We start from the raw sequence: 22,429 nt of genomic DNA, 5'->3' as shown, positions 1-22,429 counted from the left end.
TTCCTATTTATTAAGACTGCAGGGATATGTAGCGACCTGCCGAGAGTGGGGTGGACAGTATGTGTGAGATATGTAAGTGAAAATAGGAAGGGTTACATTTGGAAAAATAGGAAGAATTATTGTTGGTCACATGCAATAGGTGAACCTGCTGCTCCCCACACAAAGACATTTTTGAGTCATCAGTTTTTTGTGTTTTGTTTTTTACACTGGCCCTGCTGAGGTGAACGCGTCCTCTCTCTCAATTGTTGAAATCAAAAATACCCCCCAAACAAGTGCTTTACAGTGATTGTGGAGCAGTTATGCACATTTGACTCTTTCATTTCATTCAATCAGAGGAATGGAAATGTTGGATATTTTACATGTTGTTTTAGCTGCAGTGGTGATTTGTGGTGTTTTGAAGGCTGACTCAATCCCTGTTGTTTGATCATATAGTGCGTTGATATCTGGTAATAGTTTAGAGCCATTAATAATGATTTTGTGCAGGTGAGCATTTCACTTTGCATAAAACACTATGAGTGATGGATTCAGTATTAATACTATTTTAAAATGTATTAATATTTTAAATGGGTTTTTATTGTTAGAATTTCAGGTTTCATTTTAATTTTATTAATTAATTTTAGTTATTTGTTTTATTCTGTTTTGCTTTAATATATTTTTTCAGTTAAACATTTACAGTAATTTTTGTATGTCAACTTAAACTTAATTTTAGCTACATGCCAACATTTCCAATTCAAGTTTTTCATCTGATATTTGGATTTTGTTTTATTTCAGATTTATTATTTTTTTTTGTAATTAATGGATTTAAGGTTGCTAATGCTCTTGTTGAGTAGTTTGTTACAACTGGAATTTCGAGGACACATTGTTTTAATAATTTACTTTTTTTTTTTTTTTAAATGAAACATTTATAAGCATAACAGTCTAAATAAATGAGAAGTATATCAGCCACCTTGCACTTTTATTGGTCGGTTACTAGGGGGGAAACGTACTGATTCTCGCTGTCTCTTGCAGCTATTTTGAACCCAAAGAACCCCAAGGAACCACCCAAATCTTTCAGCTTTGACTACTCCTACTGGTCTCACACCTCAGTAAGTCTCATTTTCTCTCTCTTTCTCCTTCTGTCCTTTTCCTGCTCTTTTTCTGCTGAGCTGGCACAGTGGACGATGAAATGTGCATGTGGTCAGAATTACAGCTGTAATTAATCATCCCCCTGAAATCTGTATTAACTTTTGTTCTCTTTTCTTCATTTCTCTGCTAGCCGGACGACCCTTGCTTTGCATCACAGAGCCTTGTGTTCAATGACATTGGGAAGGAAATGTTGCAGCATGCTTTTGAGGGATATAATGTCTGTATTTTCGCCTACGGCCAGACCGGAGCTGGCAAGTCCTACACCATGATGGGAAAACAAGAAGAAGGACAGGAAGGCATTATTCCTCTGGTATGTATGTAATATCACGTCTTAAGGATCACCTTAATGTATCCAAAGTAATAGACATGCTTAAGAGCTCAGCAGTGTCTGAGATGTTTCTGATCTCTAAACAGACATTGCCAGAAGACATTAGCGCTCCGTCTAGCACATCCGGCAGGGGTAGAGTTATTTGTCCTCTGTATCGATTGCTCTCTCTCTCTCTTTCCTAACATGTTCTTTTTGTCCCCTCCCAGCTCTGTGAAGATCTCTTTGAGAAAATCAATGACAATAGCAATGAGGAGATCTCGTACTCAGTGGAGGTGAGCAGCAGACATATCATGACTCCTCAGTCCATTCCTGTGACTCACTTCACATACTTTCCATCTACTCAAATGCACTTAACAGCTTTCCATCTATTGAAATGCTGTTTTTGTTGTGTTACCTCAAAGCATTAAACAGTGGGGGGTGATACGTTTGTTCAGAGCCCACTAAAGTGTTCAGTAATTGAGAGCTAAACATGTTCAGTTACAAAATGACTGGTATTTAATATGCATGTACATTTTTTTTGGCAACATGTGGAATAGATTTTAAAAATATATATACTTTAATTTCAGGTTATATATTCTTAGGTTAAATATATCTCAAGTTAAATTAGATTTTTATATGCTGATTGTAGGTGGCTTATATGGAGATATACTGTGAGCGGGTGAGAGACCTGCTCAACCCTAAAAATAAAGGGAACCTGCGTGTCAGGGAACATCCTCTACTCGGGCCATATGTTGAAGACCTCTCAAAACTGGCCGTCATGTCTTACACAGACATAGCTGACCTCATGGATGCTGGTAACAAAGCCAGGTGAGAGAGGGAAAAAAATTTGTAAGCTGTTATGACTTATTTTCCTATTTTTTGAGGGCAATGTAGGACATTCAAAACCAAGTATTTAAGTTTCTTTTTCACTTTGAATGTCGGTGTTGAAGGATAGTGGTTTGACTTTTTGTCAAGGGGGAAATGGAAAAGTGCTATTGTGTTTCATCCAGTGATACTCTGACTGATAGTCATGTATAAATGCGACTCTTGGAAGGAGTCAAGCTTCTAATCTTCCCATGCTGATTCCCAGGGTTTATTTGTGGAGAATGTGACGTGTATAGCCATTTTTCTCTCGAGAGCATCCCACCCAGGACCATATCCAGCACATAAGCTGTGTTGATGTCTTAGTACTTCACTTACGAGCGCTTTCAAACTTCAAACTTTTTCAGGCCAATAAAGAGATTATTGGTGGATAAACGGAAAAGGACTGCAGTAAAATAGCATATAATACCATATTAATGTATTATTATATACATTTTTTGTTATGATTTTTACATTGCAAAGCCATTCAAATAATCATTCAATTGTACTTTAAATGTGAGAGGGACATTGGAAGATTTAACTGAATTTCAACTGTTAAGAGTATTTTAGTTTAATGCATAATTTCATATTTTTATTTATTTATTGTTTTTCCTCAAATTTACTTTGACATCAGGATTCAGTCTTCATTGTATTTTTGTTATGCATATTTTTATTTATTTTATGTAATCTTCACAAAATTTCTCTGAATGTAGGGTTTATAGTATTCAGCTTTACACAGATGTTAAATATAAGGTCAAGAAATGTACAGTACTATTGTATGTAAAGACAGTACTATTACATTATGTAATATCCATTGATTTACATTATATTTAATTCTAAATTTGCTTTACTCAAATAATTGTATGTATGTGACACCTCTGACATGCATTTTGCTCTGTATCCTCAGAACTGTTGCTGCCACCAACATGAATGAGACAAGCAGCCGGTCTCATGCAGTCTTCACTATTGTTTTCACGCAGAGGAAGTATGACAGCGAGACGGACCTGTCCACAGAGAAGGTTAGATAGTTTACACCCGTCCACAGCCATTGTGACATTTTACAGAGCTTAGATTCGTCCTGCAACCCAAAGTCAGCAAATCCTGTACCAAGTAGAAAGAAAAACCGAGAGAAAGAGACCCGTCCCACTCATCCTGTGTTTGTGGGGCTCATTGTGTTATTGCTGCGGACACAAAGACCGCTCTATGAGGTCCACGGACACAATGGGTATTGTACAGAGCTACTACATTAGATTCACTACACAGATCTCGCCTCAGCCCTCGCTCTAATATTACTCATCCAGTTTGTCAGCGGCCCAAACTCAAGCACGATAAAATTAAAAAGATGACCCAAGCATCCTTTAGCACAATTAGTATTGCATGCATGCACCAGTGATTTTACAAGTGCCCTAAACTGATTGGATGATGAACTATTTAGTTAAATGATTAATGTGACAGGATTTACAAGTGTTTTCTAAATAGTTTGATTGAATCATCAGAACAATTCATTTAGGTGTCACTATATCAAAAATGTGTGTATGATTGTATTTCTAATAGACATGTGAGAAGAAAAACACTCCAACGTACGTAGTATGCCTTACTGAAGAGATTTCTTTTGTGTCTTATTTTAGCATGTGTTGATCAGTCTGAAAGTGTCTCTGCTGTCTGGTTTCAGGTCAGCAAAATCAGCCTGGTGGATCTGGCAGGAAGTGAGCGTGCTGACTCAACAGGGGCTAAAGGAACCAGACTGAAGGTACAGACTAATTTTACAGCCTCTTTAGAACTCCAAAGCCGCCTGCCATGTGTAAAAGTGACTGCACTCTCCTGCACACACTGCAAATATTCTGAGTATGTGACATGCATTACTGAACATAAAACACTCAAAACAAAAATATGCATCACAGCTATTTTTATTCCTCTTAGGTTCTGTTGTTTTGACTACAAAAATATATTAAGCTGAAATGTATTAAATTTGATGTAATCAAAAATCTGACTATTCACCCCCCCCCCCCCCCCCCCCACCTGTTTGTGCTTCTTAGGAGGGAGCAAACATCAATAAATCTCTAACTACACTAGGAAAGGTTATTTCAGCGCTGGCTGAGGTGGTGAGTGTTATTCATACCTGTGTCTCTCTCTGTCTGTTTGCTTGCATGTCTTCAGTACTATAACTCTGTGTGCTGTCTGTCTCTCTCCTGGCAATGCTTCTTTATCCAGGATAACTGTACCAGTAAGGTAATCTTTCCCGGTGTATGTTCATTAACCACTGAACGGTCTCCATCTAAACCTGTCAACCTTTATCCATGTAACCTGTCTTATTCCAGTCTTGATGTCTCACACATAGTCATTTCCTGAACCCCCTTCATTATTACAGCAGTAGCTGTATTTACATGCTTCATTCCAACATGTTTACCTGCTGTTTTGAAACAGAGCAAAAAGAAAAAGAAGACAGACTTCATTCCTTACCGAGACTCCGTGTTGACATGGCTGCTCAGAGAGAATTTAGGTATGGCAATGATCCATAATGATTATAAATGATTTTATCTGCAATGTAAGTAGATTTTTTCTACTTATCTACTATGGATACTATAAACCAGTATTTAAAAATAGACTGTATTACAAAATAATCCAACAATTTTCTTTGTAATATGTTGGATTCTTATTATTTCACCCACTTCATTATTTAAAACAAAAATATTTTAAATATATTGAATTAAAATATTGTTGAGATTTACCATTTAAAACGTACTCTGTTACTAACGTAACCTCGGTTCCCTGAGATGAGGGAACGAGTACTGCGTAAGCTAGCTTACGCTATGGGAAAAGGTCCCCTTTTCTCGAGAATATGAAGCCAAAAATTATCTTTAATTTTTAAATAATGTAAAATGCAGTGCTGCAGCACAGCAGACCTAAGCGAAGCGGCTCGCGCGCTTATTGGCTGTGCTGTGGCAACTGCAGCAACCTATGGTGAGGCGGCGGAGAGGAACGAACCAATGGGGGCGCTTCGCGCCCATTGGACGTCAGAGCGCGCCAAAATAGGCGTGGCTGGAACTATATAAGCCACCGCTTCGCCATAGGGATCAGGTTTTAAATCGACTGAAGCGATCACCCGGTCCGAGCACATAGCACGGCAGGTTACGCAGTACTCGTTCCCTCATCTCAGGGAACCGAGGTTACGTTAGTAACCGAGTACGTTCCCTTTCGAGAGTACTCTCGTACTGCGTAAGCTAGCTTACGCTATGGGAACACAATGTAAAACGCCGTGCGTGCTCGGGAACTTCGACCTGTCACAGCCCGAGGCGAGAGCCCGGGGCTTTATAGCAGGAGAAATCCCAGTCCCAACAGCCAACCTTAGTGAGCTTTATATAGGGAACGAAAAAAGGGGGACGTGATAAGGCTTAGCACGTCTATATAGAAAGTACCCTGGCCTGCAGGGCAGGGACTTGCAGATTATAGAATCTAATAAATGTGGATGGAGAGGCCCAGCCTGCCGCCGCACAGATATCATCCAGTGGTATCCCGCAGGACCACGCCCATGACGAGGCCATACCTCGGGTGGAATGGGCTCTGATGCCGAACGGGCAGTGAAGGCCTTTAGATTTGTAAGCCAGCGAGATAGTGTCTACTATCCATCGCGATAGGCTCTGCTTCGTGGTGGCGAGACCTCGGGTGCGCCCACCAAAGCATATGAAGAGCTGGTCCGACCTCCTGAATGAGGCGGAGCGCGCAATATAGGTTTTGAGAGCCCTGACGGGGCAGATGAAGCTCGCGTTGCTTTCGTCGCTTTGCGAGGAAAGGGCTGACAGCGAGATGACCTGTGCTCTGAACAGTGTTGAGAGCACCTTGGGGACATAGCCGTGTCTTGGTCTGAGAATGACTCTGGAGTCATTAGGCCCAAACTCGAGACAGTCAGCGCTTACAGATAGCGCATGTAAATCCCCCACTCGCTTGACTGAGGCCAGAGCCAGTAGAAAAGCGGTTTTGAACGAAAGAAGCTTCATATCGACAGACTGAAGCGGTTCAAAAGGGGGGCCCTTTAAGGCCTCTAGGACCGTAGACAGGTCCCAGGAAGGGATTGAAGGGGGTCGGGGAGGGTTCATCCGACGAGCTCCCTTAAGGAAACGAATGACCAGTTCGTTTTTTCCCAGTGATAGGCCGGCCACCGGAGCATGAGAAGCTGCAATGGCTGCCACATACACTTTGAGCGTAGACGGGGATCTGCCCGCATCTAAACGCTCCTGTAGGAAGGAGAGTATCTCCGTCACGTCACATAAGTGAGGGTCTAGGTTCCGTGTCCCGCACCAGGTGGAGAACACTGACCATTTCTGCGCGTAAAGGCGCCTGGTTGAGGGCGCTCTGGCTTCCGTAATGGTCTTTAACACTCCCTCAGGGAGGTTCCCGGGTACCCGTTGAGGGGCCATACATGAAGGGCCCAAAGTTCGGGGTGGGGATGCCAGAGCGCGCCCTTCAGCTGCGTGAGGAGATCTTTCCGCAGCGGTATTGGCCATGGGGCTGTACTGGACAGCTGCATCAGCTCGGAGAACCAAGGTTGGGTCGTCCAGAGTGGGGCTACTAGCAGCATAGCACATCTGCTCTTCCTGACCCGATCGATGACCTGCGGTAGCATCGCGACCGGTGGGAAGGCATAAAGCGGGCGTCTGGGCCAATCGAGGGCCAGCGCGTCCCTGCTCTTTGAAAAATATATTGGGCAATGAGCGTTGTCTTCTGAGGCGAAGAGGTCGACCTCTGCCCTGCCGAAGATGCTCCACATCAACTGAACCGTTTGTGGGTGAAGAGACCACTCCCCAGGGGGAACATTCGCCCTGGAAAGCATGTCCGGGCCCCGGTTCAGGATGCCAGGTACATGCGCTGCCTTTAGCGAGCGCAGATTGTAGTGTGCCCATGTCAAAAGACGTTCGGTCAGGGTGTGCAAGGTTTTTGACCTGACACCACCCTGGCGATTTATGTAGGCCACCACTGACATGCTGTCTGATCTGACCAGAACGTGGTGGCCCTTTAAAAATGGGAGGAAAGCTTTCAGGGATAGTTCGACCGCTATCATCTCCAGACAGTTTATGTGTAACAGTCGCTCCGGGCTCGACCAGAGGCCGGAGGCAGACCTGCCCTCGTACAGGGCGCCCCAACCGAGGTTGGATGCATCTGTCGAGACTACATTCCATTTCGAGACAGCGCCCGTGCTTACGCCTAACTGATACCAGTTGGCTATTTTCCAAGGGGCCAGAGCTGTGATGCAGCCGTGGGTCACCTTAATGCGCGCGCGGCCGGAAATCCAGGCGCGCGCTGGAACACGGTCTCTCAGCCAGCGTTGTAGTGGGCGCATGCGCAGCATGCCCAGTTTGAGAACCGCAGAGGCTGATGCCATCAGACCTAGCATTTCTTGAAATCGTTTGAGCGGGTAAAGAGACCCGGCTTTGAACGACACGGCTAGATGCTGAATAGTGAGAGCGCGCTGTGACGTCAGACGCGCTGTACACGTCACAGAGTCTATGTCTATCCCCAAAAAGGAAATCCTCTGGCTGGGAGACAGAGCGCTCTTGACAGTGTTGATCGTGAGACCCAGGCATTCTAAATGGCTGAGGATCCAGGATCTGTGTGTCGTCAGTAGTTCCTCGGAATGGGCTAAAACTAGCCAGTCGTCGAGGTAGTTCAATACTCGCACTCCCCGCATTCTCAGGGGTGCGAGAGCGGCATCCATGCACCGTGTAAATGTACGGGGCGCTACGGAGAGGCCGAATGGAAGAACCATGTACTGATAAGTCTGCCCCTCGAAGGCGAATCTCAAGAATGGCCTGTGATGAGGTGCTATTTGAATGTGAAAGTAAGCGTCTTTCAGATCCACTGAGAAAAACCAATCCCTCGGGCGAATTTGCGCGAGTATTTGTTTGGTAGTTAACATTTTGAACGATCGCGCCATAAGCGCTTTGTTCAAACGTCTGAGATCTAGGATGGGTCTGAGACCGCCATCCTTTTTTGGTACGAGGAAGTAGCGGCTGTAAAAGCCTGACTCGCGCTGCGCAGGGGGGACCGTTTCTATCGCCCCTTTTGCAAGAAGGTTTATCAGTTCGGCGCGAAGGACGTGTGTCATTTCGCTTTTCACTTTCGTTTCGACCACGGCGCGAAAGCGCGGCGGTCTGCGAGCGAACTGGAGCGAGTAACCTCGTTTTATTATATTCAAAACCCAATTTGATATGCCGGGGATGGCCTGCCATACAGCGGCTCGTGCGGCTATGGGTTGAATGTGCTTCGGGCACTGGCCGCCTGTTATGAGGGGACCAGTAGCTCGAGTATGCTGTGCTTGGGACACTGTGGTGACAGCGCTTATTTGTAGGGTTGCGCACTGAGAAGTGGGCACGTGCGCTACATTTAGAGCACCTCCGGCGCGAGCGGGAAGGTGGGCATAAAAGGGGACCCGAGTGTGTTTTTGTGACACTTGGGGGAGTGTGTATACATGTAGGGGTGCGTACTGTGTAGTGGGCACACTGCCTACATAGAAAAAGCTCTTTTTGTGCTTTATTGAGGTCGCCGTGAAAACAGCGTCTGTGTGCAGGCGTGCGTGCATTGTAACAGGCTCGTTTACTGCAGTATAGACATCTCCAACCGCCTTTAGTGAGGGGATTGGAGGAAGTATGTGAGGTTTCTTGTGTGGTGGTCCGGCCGCAGCGGGACTTAACCACGGTCTTTTCAGCACGAAGGTCAGGAGGGCTTCGGAGGCTCGGGGTTCAGCACAATCCTTGGCCGAGGTCCCCGTCTGTCTGGCGGTTTGCGGCTCGTAGAGCGAGAGCGGTGCTGGGTTTTGGTCGCTGGGCGAGACTGTAAGTCTGGCTGCGATGGCTTCGAGGTCTGAGGGGGCGGCGCATTTCTACGGCGTCCCGCAGCAGAGCTAGAGCGTTTCGGCAGGAAGTGTCTCATTGCTTGTGACGTCTTCTGAGCCTCAGTGAAGCGTTCAGCGAAACCCTTAACCGACTGGCCAAAGAGGCCGGAAGGCGAGATAGGAGAGTCAAGAAAGGCGGATTTGTTGGCGTCTTTCATCTCCGTGAGCGTGAGCCAGAGGTGTCGCTCTAAAACAGCGAGGCTTGCCATGCTTCGGCCGATCGCTTGTGCTGTGGTCTTTGTCGCACGCAGGGCTAGATCAGTAGCGCTGCGGAGATCTTTAAAGTCATAGGTATCTGGGGCAGACTCGTCCAGGTTACGGAGAAGTCTGGCCTGAAAAACCTGCAGCACAGCCATGGTGTGTAGAGCCGAAGCAGCTTGACCAGCGGAGGTGTATGCTCGGCCAGCGAGAGCTGAGGTGGTGCGGCACGGTTTGGATGGATGCACAGGCTTCGACCGCCATCCTGCGGCTGAGGGCGGGCAGAGGTGTGCAGCAATTGCCTCCTCGAGAGGGGGGAGGCTCTCGTAACCATGTTCTCGGGCGCCGTCGACAGAGGAGAGCGCTGACGAGACAGAAGTTTTCAAGCGTGCGGAGAATGGGGCTTTCCACGACTTCGTGAGTTCATCGTGAACTTCCGGGAAGAAGGGGGCGTTTCTTTGCGGAGGGGCCGAAGGGCGCCCCTGCAAGAACCATTCATCCAGCCTGCTTTTAGCGGGCTCGTCTGGAGGAGACCAGTCGAGCTGAAGGTCGCTGAAAGCCCTTGTAAGCACGCGAGTAAGCTCCGCGTCGATATCAGCGCGTTGTCCGGTGCAGCTGGGGGCTGTAGTAGAGGGGGGGGGGGTCCGCAATGGAGCCCGACCATTCCTCACTACTGGACGCGGCGAGAGAAAGGCTGTCGTGTCTGTCCTCTTCCGCCTCAGGCGCTCCGAAGGAGAAGGGGGCGCTGGTGAGCAGAGACTGGCGCTGCTCGTCCACGAAGAGGACAGGCGAAGGAGAGAGAGCGGGCGAGGCACGCGGGGAGTGTTCCGGCGTGAGCTCGCGTGTAGCAGTGTGCTCAGGCATTCTCTGATCGCGGCGTTTCTTACGCGGCACTTGAGAGAGAAGAGGCGGAGCGGGTGGAGCATCGTGGCTGGTTTGAGCTAATCGAGCCCGCAGGGTCGATATAGCCATGTTGTCGCACTCAGGGCAGCCGCCCTTGGAGAGTGCGTTCTCAGCATGCTCGCGGCCCAGGCAGGAGACACAGAGGATGTGGCGGTCCTCGCTGGGCAGAGGGCCTCGGCAGGAAGCGCAGGCCCGAGGCATTTGAAACAACGCCTCGAATTTTGGAGAAAAAAGTTTGATGCAGCGGCAAACACACTAGCTTTATAAAGGATATAGTCACGCCGGATGGCGCAGCAGGAAGCGAGTGCTGAAGGCGGCGTCGAGATGAAGCACGAGCCGTCGTCCTCAGATCTGCGTTGCAGTGCTATCCCGCTGAGAGGCTTTTCGACGGCGTGTAGAGGCTTCTCCGGAGAAGACAGCGAAGTGCAGGTGAGATCGCTGAAGGAGATGAAATCTGATCCCTATGGCGAAGCGGTGACTTATATAGTTCCAGCCACGCCTATTTTGGCGCGCTCTGACGTCCAATGGGCGTGAAGCGCCCCCATTGGTTCGTTCCTCTCCGCCGCCTCACCATAGGTTGCTGCAGTTGCCACAGCACAGCCAATAAGCGCGCGAGCCGCTTCGCTTAGGTCTGCTGTGCTGCAGCACTGCGTTTTACATTATTTAAAAATTAAGGATAATTTTTGGCTTCATATTCTCGAGAAAAGGGGACCTTTTCCCATAGCGTAAGCTAGCTTACGCAGTACGAGAGTACTCTCGAAAGGGAACTAATTTGAATGACTGAACAGAAAATTACACTTGTGTTTTTTTTTTAATGATCTGTGGAAGGTGCATCCTTTAAACTCATTGGCCTTTCTTAGATCAATATTCCATTACTTAGTGTTTCTAATTGTTTGCATAATTGTGCTTGTTCACCAGGAGGGAACTCAAGGACAGCTATGGTGGCCGCCCTGAGTCCTGCTGACATTAACTATGATGAAACTCTCAGCACACTCAGGTAAGAATTCACATCCTACTCGCACTTCCCATTAAGCAGCGTGACTTCAATTCTTAGATGGTCTTGATTGAGATAAGGGTACTCTCGTGATATCAGTGGCTATTTGGATCATTGTCATTGTTTGCTCATTCACAGATATGCAGACAGAGCCAAGCAAATCAAGTGCAATGCCGTCATCAACGAGGACCCCAACAACAGACTGGTGCGGGAGCTGAAGGACGAGGTGACGCGTCTAAAGGAGCTGCTCCGTGCCCAGGGCCTTGGGGACATTCTGGACAGTAAGTCGAGGCACAGTGCCCCCAATGCCTTCTTATACACATGCCAATTGCCAGGCATTTATGCCAAATTCTTCAGCTCTGATGCTGCAGTCTCGCCCAGGCTACATTGTCGTCATCTTGTTCCTTTTACATCTTCATTGAACTGTTTCATCAACATGCGATGGAGATTAGGGATGTGATGGTTAGAAATCACAATATTGTTTTCCAAAATGCCAATCTTATTACAACATGTCCAGTTTTACCATCTGGACATGTTTAAGTGTTTCCATCTCATGTTTGTCCTCAGTGTTTTGTCTAGTCTAGTCAAATCTAACTGCCTCAGTCAGTCATTCCTCTACTAGTGCTCTTGACTCTGACCTCTCAACCTTCTCCTGTTCTTCCTGCTTCCCTTCAGTCAAGCCAATGGGGGATGATTACCTTGGAAGTGGAAGCAAATGTGTGTATACGCTTGACGGGGCCTTATCTTCTCGCTCTCCTCTTTTGTTACCAGTACCCTTTTCATCGCTTCTGGAATACAAACGTGTCAGCTTTGCATGGCTCTTTTTTTTTCTTTTCTTATTTTTTACTGCAAGGAATCCCAGGAATACAACAGATAAATATGCGATGGATTGGATGAGTTAGATTGCTACTGGCAGACTTTACTTGCTCTTACCCTAATTTGATTGACCGTCTGGCATGGTGCAGTCTTAATGGCAGGCTTTTCTCCAAATAAGCCTAAACCCAACCCCACCCCACAGCATGACCGATCTGATAGACTGCATCTGGACGCACTTAAAGGGATAGTTCACCCCGAAACGAACATTTTTTTTATCATTAAATCTTTCACAAGAATGTCCTAGTTTCAATTCCATACAAGGAAAGGTCATTTATACTTTTAAAATTCCAAAATAAAGTATAATATGTATCATAAAAGTTGTCCGTATGACCCTTACGACTTATTTTCAGTAAGTAGCTTTGTGTAATGATCAAACCAAATGGACAAACAAAGTTAAACTAAGAAAATCAGTTTCGGACTTCTTCGTTGTATGACATTCTGCTGAATGTCAATTTGGTTAAGAAGCAGATTTTTATATAATATTAATATACACATGCATACACCGTATACATTGTTAATTGTAAATTATGAAATAATGAAAGATGAATGTTCAGTTTAAATGGATTTTGTTCTCCATTTGGTTTGTTTATTACACAAAGCTACTGACTTAAAATATAGTCGTATAAGCCATACATGAAAGTTATACTGTTTGGAATGACAACAATAAATCATGATCATTTTTAGGTGTACCATCCCTTTAATATCATTCTTTTTAATCTGATTATATCTTGTCATTTAGCTGTTATTCCTCTCTTTTTTTCTGCCTAGTGAGGTTTTATTGTGTCATTTAACTGTTCATTGCAGGTCACACTATTAACGATGTTAAAACAATGATCTATCGAGCAAAAGGTGCATGTTTTCTTGGTTTTTTTTTTACATTTGGAGAATAGCAGTTGGAGTGGTAGTGTAGGAATAGGTAGCTTCTTTAGTCCAAGTGCATCTGAATCCTTTTCCTTCCCTGTTCCTCGTATCCTCTTACGCGAGCTGGGTGTACCTTTTTAAAAGCTATAGAACCGAATCAGAGCTCAGGCAGTTATTTGGTTTTCTATCTGTCTGAGAGTTCTTGATATGCGCTGAGAGATGAATGCACACTATGCTTTCTACCGCTACAACAATATGGCGCTTGAAAAGCAAACATTTGAAATTACCATGGTCTGTGTGCTCAATCGCATCATCTGAATGCATGAACAGTAATGTAATGCAGTGCTGCTATGCCGCCATGTTGGCCTAGTTGCTTCAGATAAATGAAGTGGGGGAAAAATTCAATAGAGTGAATTTTGTAGTACAATATGCAGTACAAAGCTCGACTGAACTGCAATAGAGCCCCCTGGGAGAGGTTTCGTAAGCACAAGCCCCTCCTAGTCACCGTAGCTGTACCAAAAAGATGTTTTGAAGAGATTTGTGGCAGCCAGTCATTGACAGCATCATGATTTAAGAGCGATGTGCCGCGTAGAAAAGACGTCTCATAGCTTGTATCTGCAGCATGTTATTATAGTGCTCTTCCAGTCCCCCAAGCCTCCCTCTCCTGGTTTGTGACCTTTATGCAATCCCTCCATCCCACATCTCTTGTTTCACATCTGAGAAGTGATGTCAGTTTTCACCCAGGTCAGAGTCAAGTCGAATTGACTTATCACATCGCAAGAAGTAATTTATCACATTTAAAAGTGCTTGTAAGATCCACTGCATTGTTCGTAGGTCACATGTGGTTGAATATTACATAATTTATCCATATATTATATTATATTATACCATATATTATATATTTAGAGCATGCCATTTATTGTGATAATAATGCTTAAAATAAGTCTACTTCAAAAATCCTTTTCTTATTTAGTACTTTTCGAGTAAAAATATTCTTAAAAATTATGCAAATATTTCATATTCTCAAAATGTAATATTCTTTTGACAAGTTAAATTGACCTAAGAAGCACATTTTAAAAATATTAACATCCAGATATAATTAAAAAAATGACAGTTTAAAAAATATTATATACTGTTGTTAGATAAATTTGCTTAAAACAAGGCAAATTAACCTAAGAAGCACAATTTTACAAAATGTTATCCACTTATTTAAATATTATATACAGTGTTTTAAAAATGACAACATTTCAAAATACTATATACTGTAGTTGAAATTAATATTCTTTAAACAAGACAAATTGACATAAGCAAAATTTTATATTAGGGCTGTAGCTATCGAATATTTTAGTAATCGAGTATTCTACCAAAAATTCCATCGAGTAATCGGATAAAATGTGTTTTTAGTTACTTCTTTTTTATTTTGAATGTTCTTCAGATCCCCATTTACAACAATTACTTCCACACCGATACAATACCCTTTACAGGGGATCATAACATTCACACATCCTTACGTGTATGATCAATTCCAAAGAAAAATATGTCCAAAGTTACAAGGATATGAAAAAAAAAAAAATAGTTAACAATGTTTAAAGTAAACAATTTAAACAGAACAAACATAAACTTAAAACAAAACATGGGTTGTATACAAGTTCCCCTGGCAACTATAACCAGTTATTTCTACTGATCCTCCATCACTGTCATTAATGGTGCCCATCTTTCAATAAAAAGTTCCCTCTGTAATCTCAACGAATATGTAATTTTTTCCATAGTGTAGATATTTCTCAAAATTGTTAGCCATTCAGCTTGGTTTGGTGACTCGTTTTTAAGCCACTTTATTGTAATTGCTTTCTTTGCTGCTATCAGTAATATCTGTAATAAATACATATTTTTCCTACTGCATATCACAACTGGTTTAACCCCTAAAATTGCTATCAGAGGATCTCTTACCAGTTCAACATTCAATACATTATTAATATATGTAAAAATGGATTTCCAAAAGTTATCCAACAAAGGGCATTGCCAAAAAATATGTGAGTGAGTAGCCATTGTCTCTCCACACCCCCTCCAACACTGACTTGATTGATCCGGATTCATTTTAGCCACAACTTGTGGTGTTCTGAAAAATCTGTTATTTATTTTCCATTGAAATTCCTTCCACAAATTGGCGTTCGTGACTTTATGAGCCTGAGTACATATCTCCAACCAAACTTCTTCACTTATTTCGAGCCGTAGCTCCCTAGTCCACTTGTCTTTCACATAGAATGAATTATCTCTTGTCATTGAAACAATGATTTTATAAACATTGGTTATTGGTTTCCTCATATGTTCTCCACTCTGAATTTTTAATAAATACTGTTCTAATAGGGAGGGCTCTATTAATCTGTTCCAGTTTGGGTGCTTCAGTATAAAACTCCTTAATTGAAGGTATCTGAAAAAATCTGTTCTTGGTAGTTTAAATTCTGTTCTCAGTTGTTCAAATGATTTGAAGTTGTTATTACTAAATAATTGGTGGACATAATGAAGGTTCAAAAGTTTCCAGTTTTTAAATCCCGTATCAAGTCTCAATGGAAGAAAATCTCTAGTATAAGTAATTGAACTCAAAACAGAGAAATCGCCTGTTAGCTTAAATATTTGTTGTATTTCCTTCCAGGCTACGTATGTTGTGTTCGACCATTCTCCCAAAAGTTCTCTGGTGGATTTAACCCTATTAAAAGGGATCACTGACAAGGGCATATCAGGGCTGTAACTTTTTTCTATACTGAGCCATCTTGTACTTGTGTCATCTGATAACCACACTATCATTGCACGTAATTGTGACGCTAACCAATAATGCTTCAAGTTGGGTACGCCTAGACCCCCTTTAGTTTTTGTCAGTTGTAAGACTTTATATCTTACTCTGGGTCTCCTACCCTGCCATATAAATCTTGAAATGAGACGATCTAACAGACTAAAAGTAGATTTAGGTGGAGAAATTGGTAGAGTTTGAAAAAGAAAGAGGAGCCTTGGGAGAACATTCATCCTAACAGCTTCCACCCTGCCTATTAAAGTAAGGGGAAGTGTATTCCAGCGGTTCAAATCTTGTTTAATTTTATCTATTAATTTAATATAATTATTTTGATATAAACTAAGATCAGGGGGTATATTTATTCCCAAATATCTTATTCCCTCCCTGGGCCATCTAAATGAGAAAGCAGATTTCATCTGTGGGGAAATTAAATTGTTCATGGGGAGTGCTTCTGTCTTAGTCACATTTATTTTGTAACCTGAGTAAAATCCAAATGTCTCAATACATTTCATTAAATTAGGGACAGACTTTGTGGGATCTGAGATATACACAATTACATCGTCTGCATATAGCGACAGCCTGTGTTCTTCTCCACTCACTTCAATACCACTAATATCTGTGCTATCTCGTATTAGCTGTGCAAGGGGTTCTATACTAAGGCTAAAAAGAAGAGGTGAAAGAGGGTCCCCCTGTCTACAACCCCTCCCCAACAGAAATTTCGGTGAGAAACACCCATTTACTTTTACTGTCGCTTTTGGAGATGAACATAACAATTGGACCCATTTAACGAAGCCAGGACCTAGACCGTATTTCCTCAAAACACTAAAAAGGAAAGGCCAGGAGACACGGTCGAACGCTTTTTCCGCGTCCAAAGCCAGTGCCATACATGGCACTGGCTTAGACTTGGCATAGGACATAACATTCAGTAACCGACGAATATTATCAGACAGCTGGCGACCAGTAATAAAGCCTGTCTGGTCTGGGTGCACTAGAGTTGTAATAACTGTTTTAAGTCTTTTTGTCAGTATGGAGGTCAATATTTTGCAGTCCGAATTTTGAAGCGCTATGGGTCTGTATGAACTGCACTCTGTAGGGTCCTTTCCCTCCTTATGAATAACCGAAATTATTGTCTCTTTCCAATTTGGTGGGAATTCCCCCTTTTCAAATGCATAAGCATAAGCTTTCTCTAAAATAGGGCTTATGTCGTCTACAAAGGCTTTATAAAATTCGTTACAGTATCCATCCGAGCCCGGACTTTTGCAGTTTTTTAACCTTTTAATTGTTTCCACAATTTCTTCTCTTGTAATAGGTCGATCTATGGCTTGTGAATCTTCTTCTGATAGCTTTGGCAGGTTTATGCTTTCTAAGTAGGCATATATTTTTTCAAATTCTGTACATGTGTCCATATTTGAGTACAGTTTCTTATAGAAAGTGGCAAAAGCTCCTGATATCTCATCTGGCTTATACAGAAAGGGCTTATCCGGGTCGTTATTTTTAATTTTCTGTACAACTGCTAGGCTCATCTGTTTTTTGAGTTGGAATGCTAATAATTTACTTGCTCTACTCCCATGCTCATAATAGCGCTGTTTTAGGAATCTTAAATTTCTCTCAGTATTATCTGTGAGCAAGTCTCCCAAGGCCCTCCTGGCCTCATTTAGCTGAGTTAGATCGCTTGTAGATAATTGACTTTTATGTCTCTGTTCTAACTGTTTAATTTGTTCTTCAAGTTCTTTACGTTTGGCTTCTCTAAGTCTCGCCTTAGCTGATGCAAATGAAATTATCCTTCCCCTCAAAACTGCCTTGGCCGCCTCCCACAAGATCCCTGGTGACGTCTCACTCGTGTCATTAAAGTGAAGGTATTGGTCCAATTCCGCCTTTATATAATCTTTAAATGCATTATCATTTAGAAGTGAGACATTTAGGCGCCATAGGCTTGGGTTATAACATCTACCCAGATCCCAAATCAAACTAACTGGGGCATGGTCACTTAAGGTTATGTTATGTATTTTACAATCTAGGACTCTGTAAGATTCATTTTTAGCGACAAAGAAATAATCAATCCTGGAATATGAGGAGTGTGGGTTTGAATAGAACGTGTAATCCCGGTCTCTTGGGTGTATATGTCTCCATGCATCGATCAGGCCTAGATCCTCCATCATTTGCTTTAGAATCCTACTGGTCCCTGAAGGCATGGCAAATGATGGTGGATTTTTATCCATCCTATTTGACAAAATGCAATTAAAATCTCCTCCAATCAAAATGATTCCTTTAGCTTTTTCTATAATCATTTCACTAATTTTCTTAAAAAAATTAGGATTACTTTCATTTGGAGCATAGATATTCAGCATAGAGACCTTCACACCACAAATGGACCCATTCACCAAAATAAATCTCCCTTCTTTATCCGTAATTTCTGAATGTAAACAAAACTGCAACGAACTGTGCAACAATATTGCCACTCCACGCCTTCTGCCTGAACCATGAGATGAAAAATACACTTGGCTGGCCCATGACCTTTTAAGTTTCATATGTTCAGAATCTGATAGGTGGCTTTCTTGTATAAAAGCTATGGTACATTTAAGATGTTTAAGCTCATTGAGAATTTTTTTCCTTTTTATGGGGTTATGTAAGCCCTTAACATTATAGCTAATTACTCTTATGCTATCCATTAACGCTTACGTATGCGGACCATTTATCACACATTGTAGTTCTTTATGATCTTGAGGCACATTGTTATACATATCCCATGTTGTAAAATAACACATTAACACGAACACTGTAACTATATACATGGTAACATTCTGCATCCAGACTTCCAATTTGTTCACCCATAAACATATGAGTCTTCCTTGCAGTAACATTGACAGAACAATATAAAGCACCTGAGTCGACCGTGAAAAAAAGAGTCTTGCAAGGAAGTAAAGGATTATCCAGAGCCTCCATAAAGGAGTCTGGGCCTTGACTGCAAGATCGTTATTGCAGTCCCGCAGTAGATCTGTGTCCACTCCAACCATCACAGATATCCTGCGTTTATGTCTCCCACTCTTATCGCCAGAATTTTTAAATACAAAATAAATAGAAAAAAAATAATAATAAAATAAAAGATCCTTTTTCCGCCACTAAAGATTTTTTTTGTTTCATTGCCTTTATACCCATAAAGTCACCCAACAAGATAGAAACCATGGTTGTTAGAATTTTTTTTTTTTTCTTTTTTTTTTTCCCCTTTCCCCCTCCTCCTTTTCTTTTTTTTTTTTTTTTTTTTTTTTTTTCCCCCTCCTCCCTTCCCCCCTGCCGTTCTGTTATTTCACAATTCACAATCTACTTCCCAGATATCGTCTGGGGTGTAATTGTAGAAATATTAGCTTATAGAGTTCTTATAAGCAGATATGAAAATCAATGAAAAATGCCTATGAAAACAGCAAGTAGAAGTAAAAAAAAAAAAAAAAAAATAGAGTAAGGAAAACAAAAAGGGCTCTCGTTAACCAATCAAGAACTTAGTAGCTTACCTCCCTAATAAAGTCACGCAACAAGTTATTATTACCCCGCCTCCGAGGAAGAGCAGGGAGGGAAGCAAGCAGCAAAAATAAATAAATAAAATAAAATAAAAAGTCATGAAAGAGATGACACCGTAGCTTCATCATGCTTCCCCTCCCAGAGCAGCAATGAACTGATAGACTGCAGCAGGCGTGTTGAAAGTGTGTGTGCGTCCTCCGTGGGTCACAAGCAATTTGGCTGGAAAAAGCATCCTGTGTTTGTCAACTCCCTTCTCCCTCAGCTTCTGCCGCACTTCATAGAAGTCTCGCTGTTGTTTATATACTTCAGCCGATAGATCCGGGTGGAACCTGATGCTGTTATTCTTGTAGATCAACTGGCCTTTTGCTCTTGATGCTCTCCATACTCGCTCCTTGTCTCGATAGTTTAGAAACTTAACAATGAAAGTTCGCGGGGAGGAGGCGGGGGCGCGCGTCGATCCGGTAATGCGGTGAGCCCTCTCCAATATCACCGGCGGCTGCACACTTAGATTTTCGGTAAACCATTTTTCCATAAAGGCGCAAGAATCCGTCCCCTCCTCTTTCTCTGGTATGCCCACAATTCTCATGTTATTGCGACGGCTTCTGTTTTCCAGATCATCTGCCTTCGTTTCCAAAAACTTCACCTTTCCTTCCAACGCACTGACTTTTGTTTGCAGGCCGCTAATTGAATCCTCCGCCGAGGAAACCCGTTCTTCAGCCTGTGTGATGCGCCCGTTGCACTCGTGTATGTTCGCCTGAACATCCTTAATAGCCGTTAACACACCACTAATTTCTACATGAAAGTCGTGCTTGAGGGATTTAATGGCTTGCATAATATCAGCGCTGGTTACGTCGTTGCTGTCGTTCACCTGCGCGTTGTCCGTGTCCACCGACATGGCGTCTCCTTCACAGTGTTCGGGTTCTGAGACACTGTCCTCACCAGCTTGGAAGTCCAGAGAGTTGAGCGTTTTCTTATGTTTGTTCTTTGATACTCCTCTGGGCACGTTTATAATGACATTAAGTTGACTTTAAGAAGTTTTAGAATAGATTGGGCGGTTTTGTAGCAATAATCTGAAGTTCAGCGACGGAGCGGGGAGAAGTGCTGCCGTTCAGCTCGACGCCATAACCGGAAGTCCATAAAATGTGTTTTTGCTTAATTAAAGTGCAATATTAATTATGCAAGAGAAAATAAGACTCCTGGGTCTCGTGACGGTAACCGGCGGGACCGCACGTTCAATATGAACGTTAATACGCACACATACGCACAAACACACACCGAGACTGTTTGGTGATACAAGAGTTTATTGTAATTATTGATCAGAGAGTGAATATTGTTCCCGTGTAGCGTTTGTCCCGTGATTTTTAGAGTCCTGGTAAGAAACAATGGCAGGAATTATTGGTTCCGCTTAGGGTGGGAATCTACCATGTATTAATTGAGCGTGGGGGTTTCAGGGGCAACATGGCCGAGTTGTTGCTGTTATTTCCTGTTTAATGTGAACGAATTAATAACATCAAAGTAGATTTATTAAGTAGAACATCATGCCAATATGTTTCTTTCAGACTCTGTATATTTAAGGGAACATGTGTAAAGTGTTTTCTGTGAGTTTGTCCCTCCACATGTGGTAATGGTGCTGGCCACCAGTATAAATGTGAATGTCTTTGTAATGGAAGGTAGTCTGTGTTTGTTTCTGCAGTGGAGAGTGTGGTTCGAGGGTTGCAGGTATTTTATTCACTCTCTGATCAATAATTACAATAAACTCTTGTATCACCAAACAGTCTCGGTGTGTGTTTGTGCGTATTAACGTCCATGTTGAACGCACAGTCCCTCCGTGACGGTCACAGGTCTCTTAAAATCAACAACTAAGTTTACTTTTTTTTTTAGAAAAAAATATTTTTATTTTTTAAATGCATAGAATGCAATGCATACATCAAAAATAAACATTTAATTATTACCCATCGTTTCTCTTTCTGTACTTGTACTGTGAACTGTGACAAGAAAGTTGACAGATGAATTAAGTGCCATTTAGTTGGGGTTTTAAATAAAGCATTTTCTGAGATGCACATTAAACATTAAACACTTAAAACATTAATTTATCTTTTAAATATTGAAAATTAACTTAACTTTTTGGTAAAAAAAGGGGATTTACTATTAAAAATAAAACATGGAAGAAATGTTGTGTGATTAAACCTTAAAAAAAAAAAAATGTTAGATTTTTTTTTTTTTTTTTAGTAGTAGGCTATGTACATTCTGCTGAACAATAGTCTTTAACCTGACTTTTATTTTGACGGGTTGACGTACCTACAGTTCTGTGTATCTGATGTGACGCTAGTTTTACTCAAATCAAACGGTCAAATGCTCATGAAGTGACTGTCAGAGCAGTTCTGGAGATGTTGTTCATGTGTTCACGTCCTTATTTAGTGAGACAGCAGACGCTGAAATCACCGGAGCGTCACACGCGCTTCAGTGTGTTTGATAAAGGAAGACGCGTTTCTGCTCCATTCATTAACAGAGACACGCAGAACATGCAGGATTCATATTTAAACAGACTGTTCCGGCTTAATATTTACAGATATTAGTCCATATCGTGATTTGATGTAAGTGCAATGACCTATTTTTGATTAATTCATTCAAAATTTGGCAAATTCCGTGCCATTCCACGTTAAACTGTAAATTCCGTTTTTATGACTGGATTCCGCGATTCCTTTCCGCTTTTTCTGCTTCGCGGAAATCATAGGGCCCTAGTTGTTGTATGCCAGCTCTATCTTGCAATTGACACACGCCACAACGTTCTCTTTAAGTTTCCCCGCGCCCTCAAATCAAAACACTGCTAACTCCTTGCAGTATGAGATTTCGGAAGCAGCGCTTGTGTCTCCTTCTGCTTTTTGGGTGACATAAACGCATTGTTTCACATTAAAAAAAATCATTGCGAAAGAACCTGATGTGAGATTTAAAATAAATTAAAAGAGGCTTCGAGGCAGAGGAATTTGCCTCGATCATTTTTTGTAATCGAGTTACTCGAGGAATCGTTTCAGCCCTATTGTATAATATTAAGACTTAGTTTCTGAGAATCTATCTTGAATTTAGAATCAACATGAAACTGCATCACAGGAAAAAAATAAA

The 22,429-nt window shown here is 42.4% G+C and overlaps 1 protein-coding gene across 1 annotated transcript in view; it reads left to right on the top strand.

Moving 5' to 3' along the window:
- Nucleotides 1-22,429, top strand: part of kif1b (kinesin family member 1B) — an 81,096-nt gene that overhangs the window by 22,850 nt on the left and 35,817 nt on the right. Inside the window, exons 3-14 of the mRNA XM_059540444.1 lie at nt 1,009-1,085; nt 1,256-1,435; nt 1,660-1,725; nt 2,082-2,260; nt 3,201-3,312; nt 3,966-4,043; nt 4,330-4,395; nt 4,505-4,522; nt 4,718-4,793; nt 11,199-11,277; nt 11,413-11,555; nt 11,950-12,171. Coding sequence (XP_059396427.1) covers nt 1,009-1,085; nt 1,256-1,435; nt 1,660-1,725; nt 2,082-2,260; nt 3,201-3,312; nt 3,966-4,043; nt 4,330-4,395; nt 4,505-4,522; nt 4,718-4,793; nt 11,199-11,277; nt 11,413-11,555; nt 11,950-12,171 — 1,296 coding nt within the window. The remainder of the gene's footprint in view (nt 1-1,008; nt 1,086-1,255; nt 1,436-1,659; nt 1,726-2,081; nt 2,261-3,200; nt 3,313-3,965; nt 4,044-4,329; nt 4,396-4,504; nt 4,523-4,717; nt 4,794-11,198; nt 11,278-11,412; nt 11,556-11,949; nt 12,172-22,429) is intronic.

Source organism: Carassius carassius, chromosome 46 (genome assembly GCF_963082965.1).
Source record: "Carassius carassius chromosome 46, fCarCar2.1, whole genome shotgun sequence".
Taxonomy (NCBI): Eukaryota; Metazoa; Chordata; class Actinopteri; order Cypriniformes; family Cyprinidae; genus Carassius; species Carassius carassius.
Note: the sequence above shows the minus strand (reverse complement) of the source record. Positions and strands in the feature narration are given on the sequence as shown.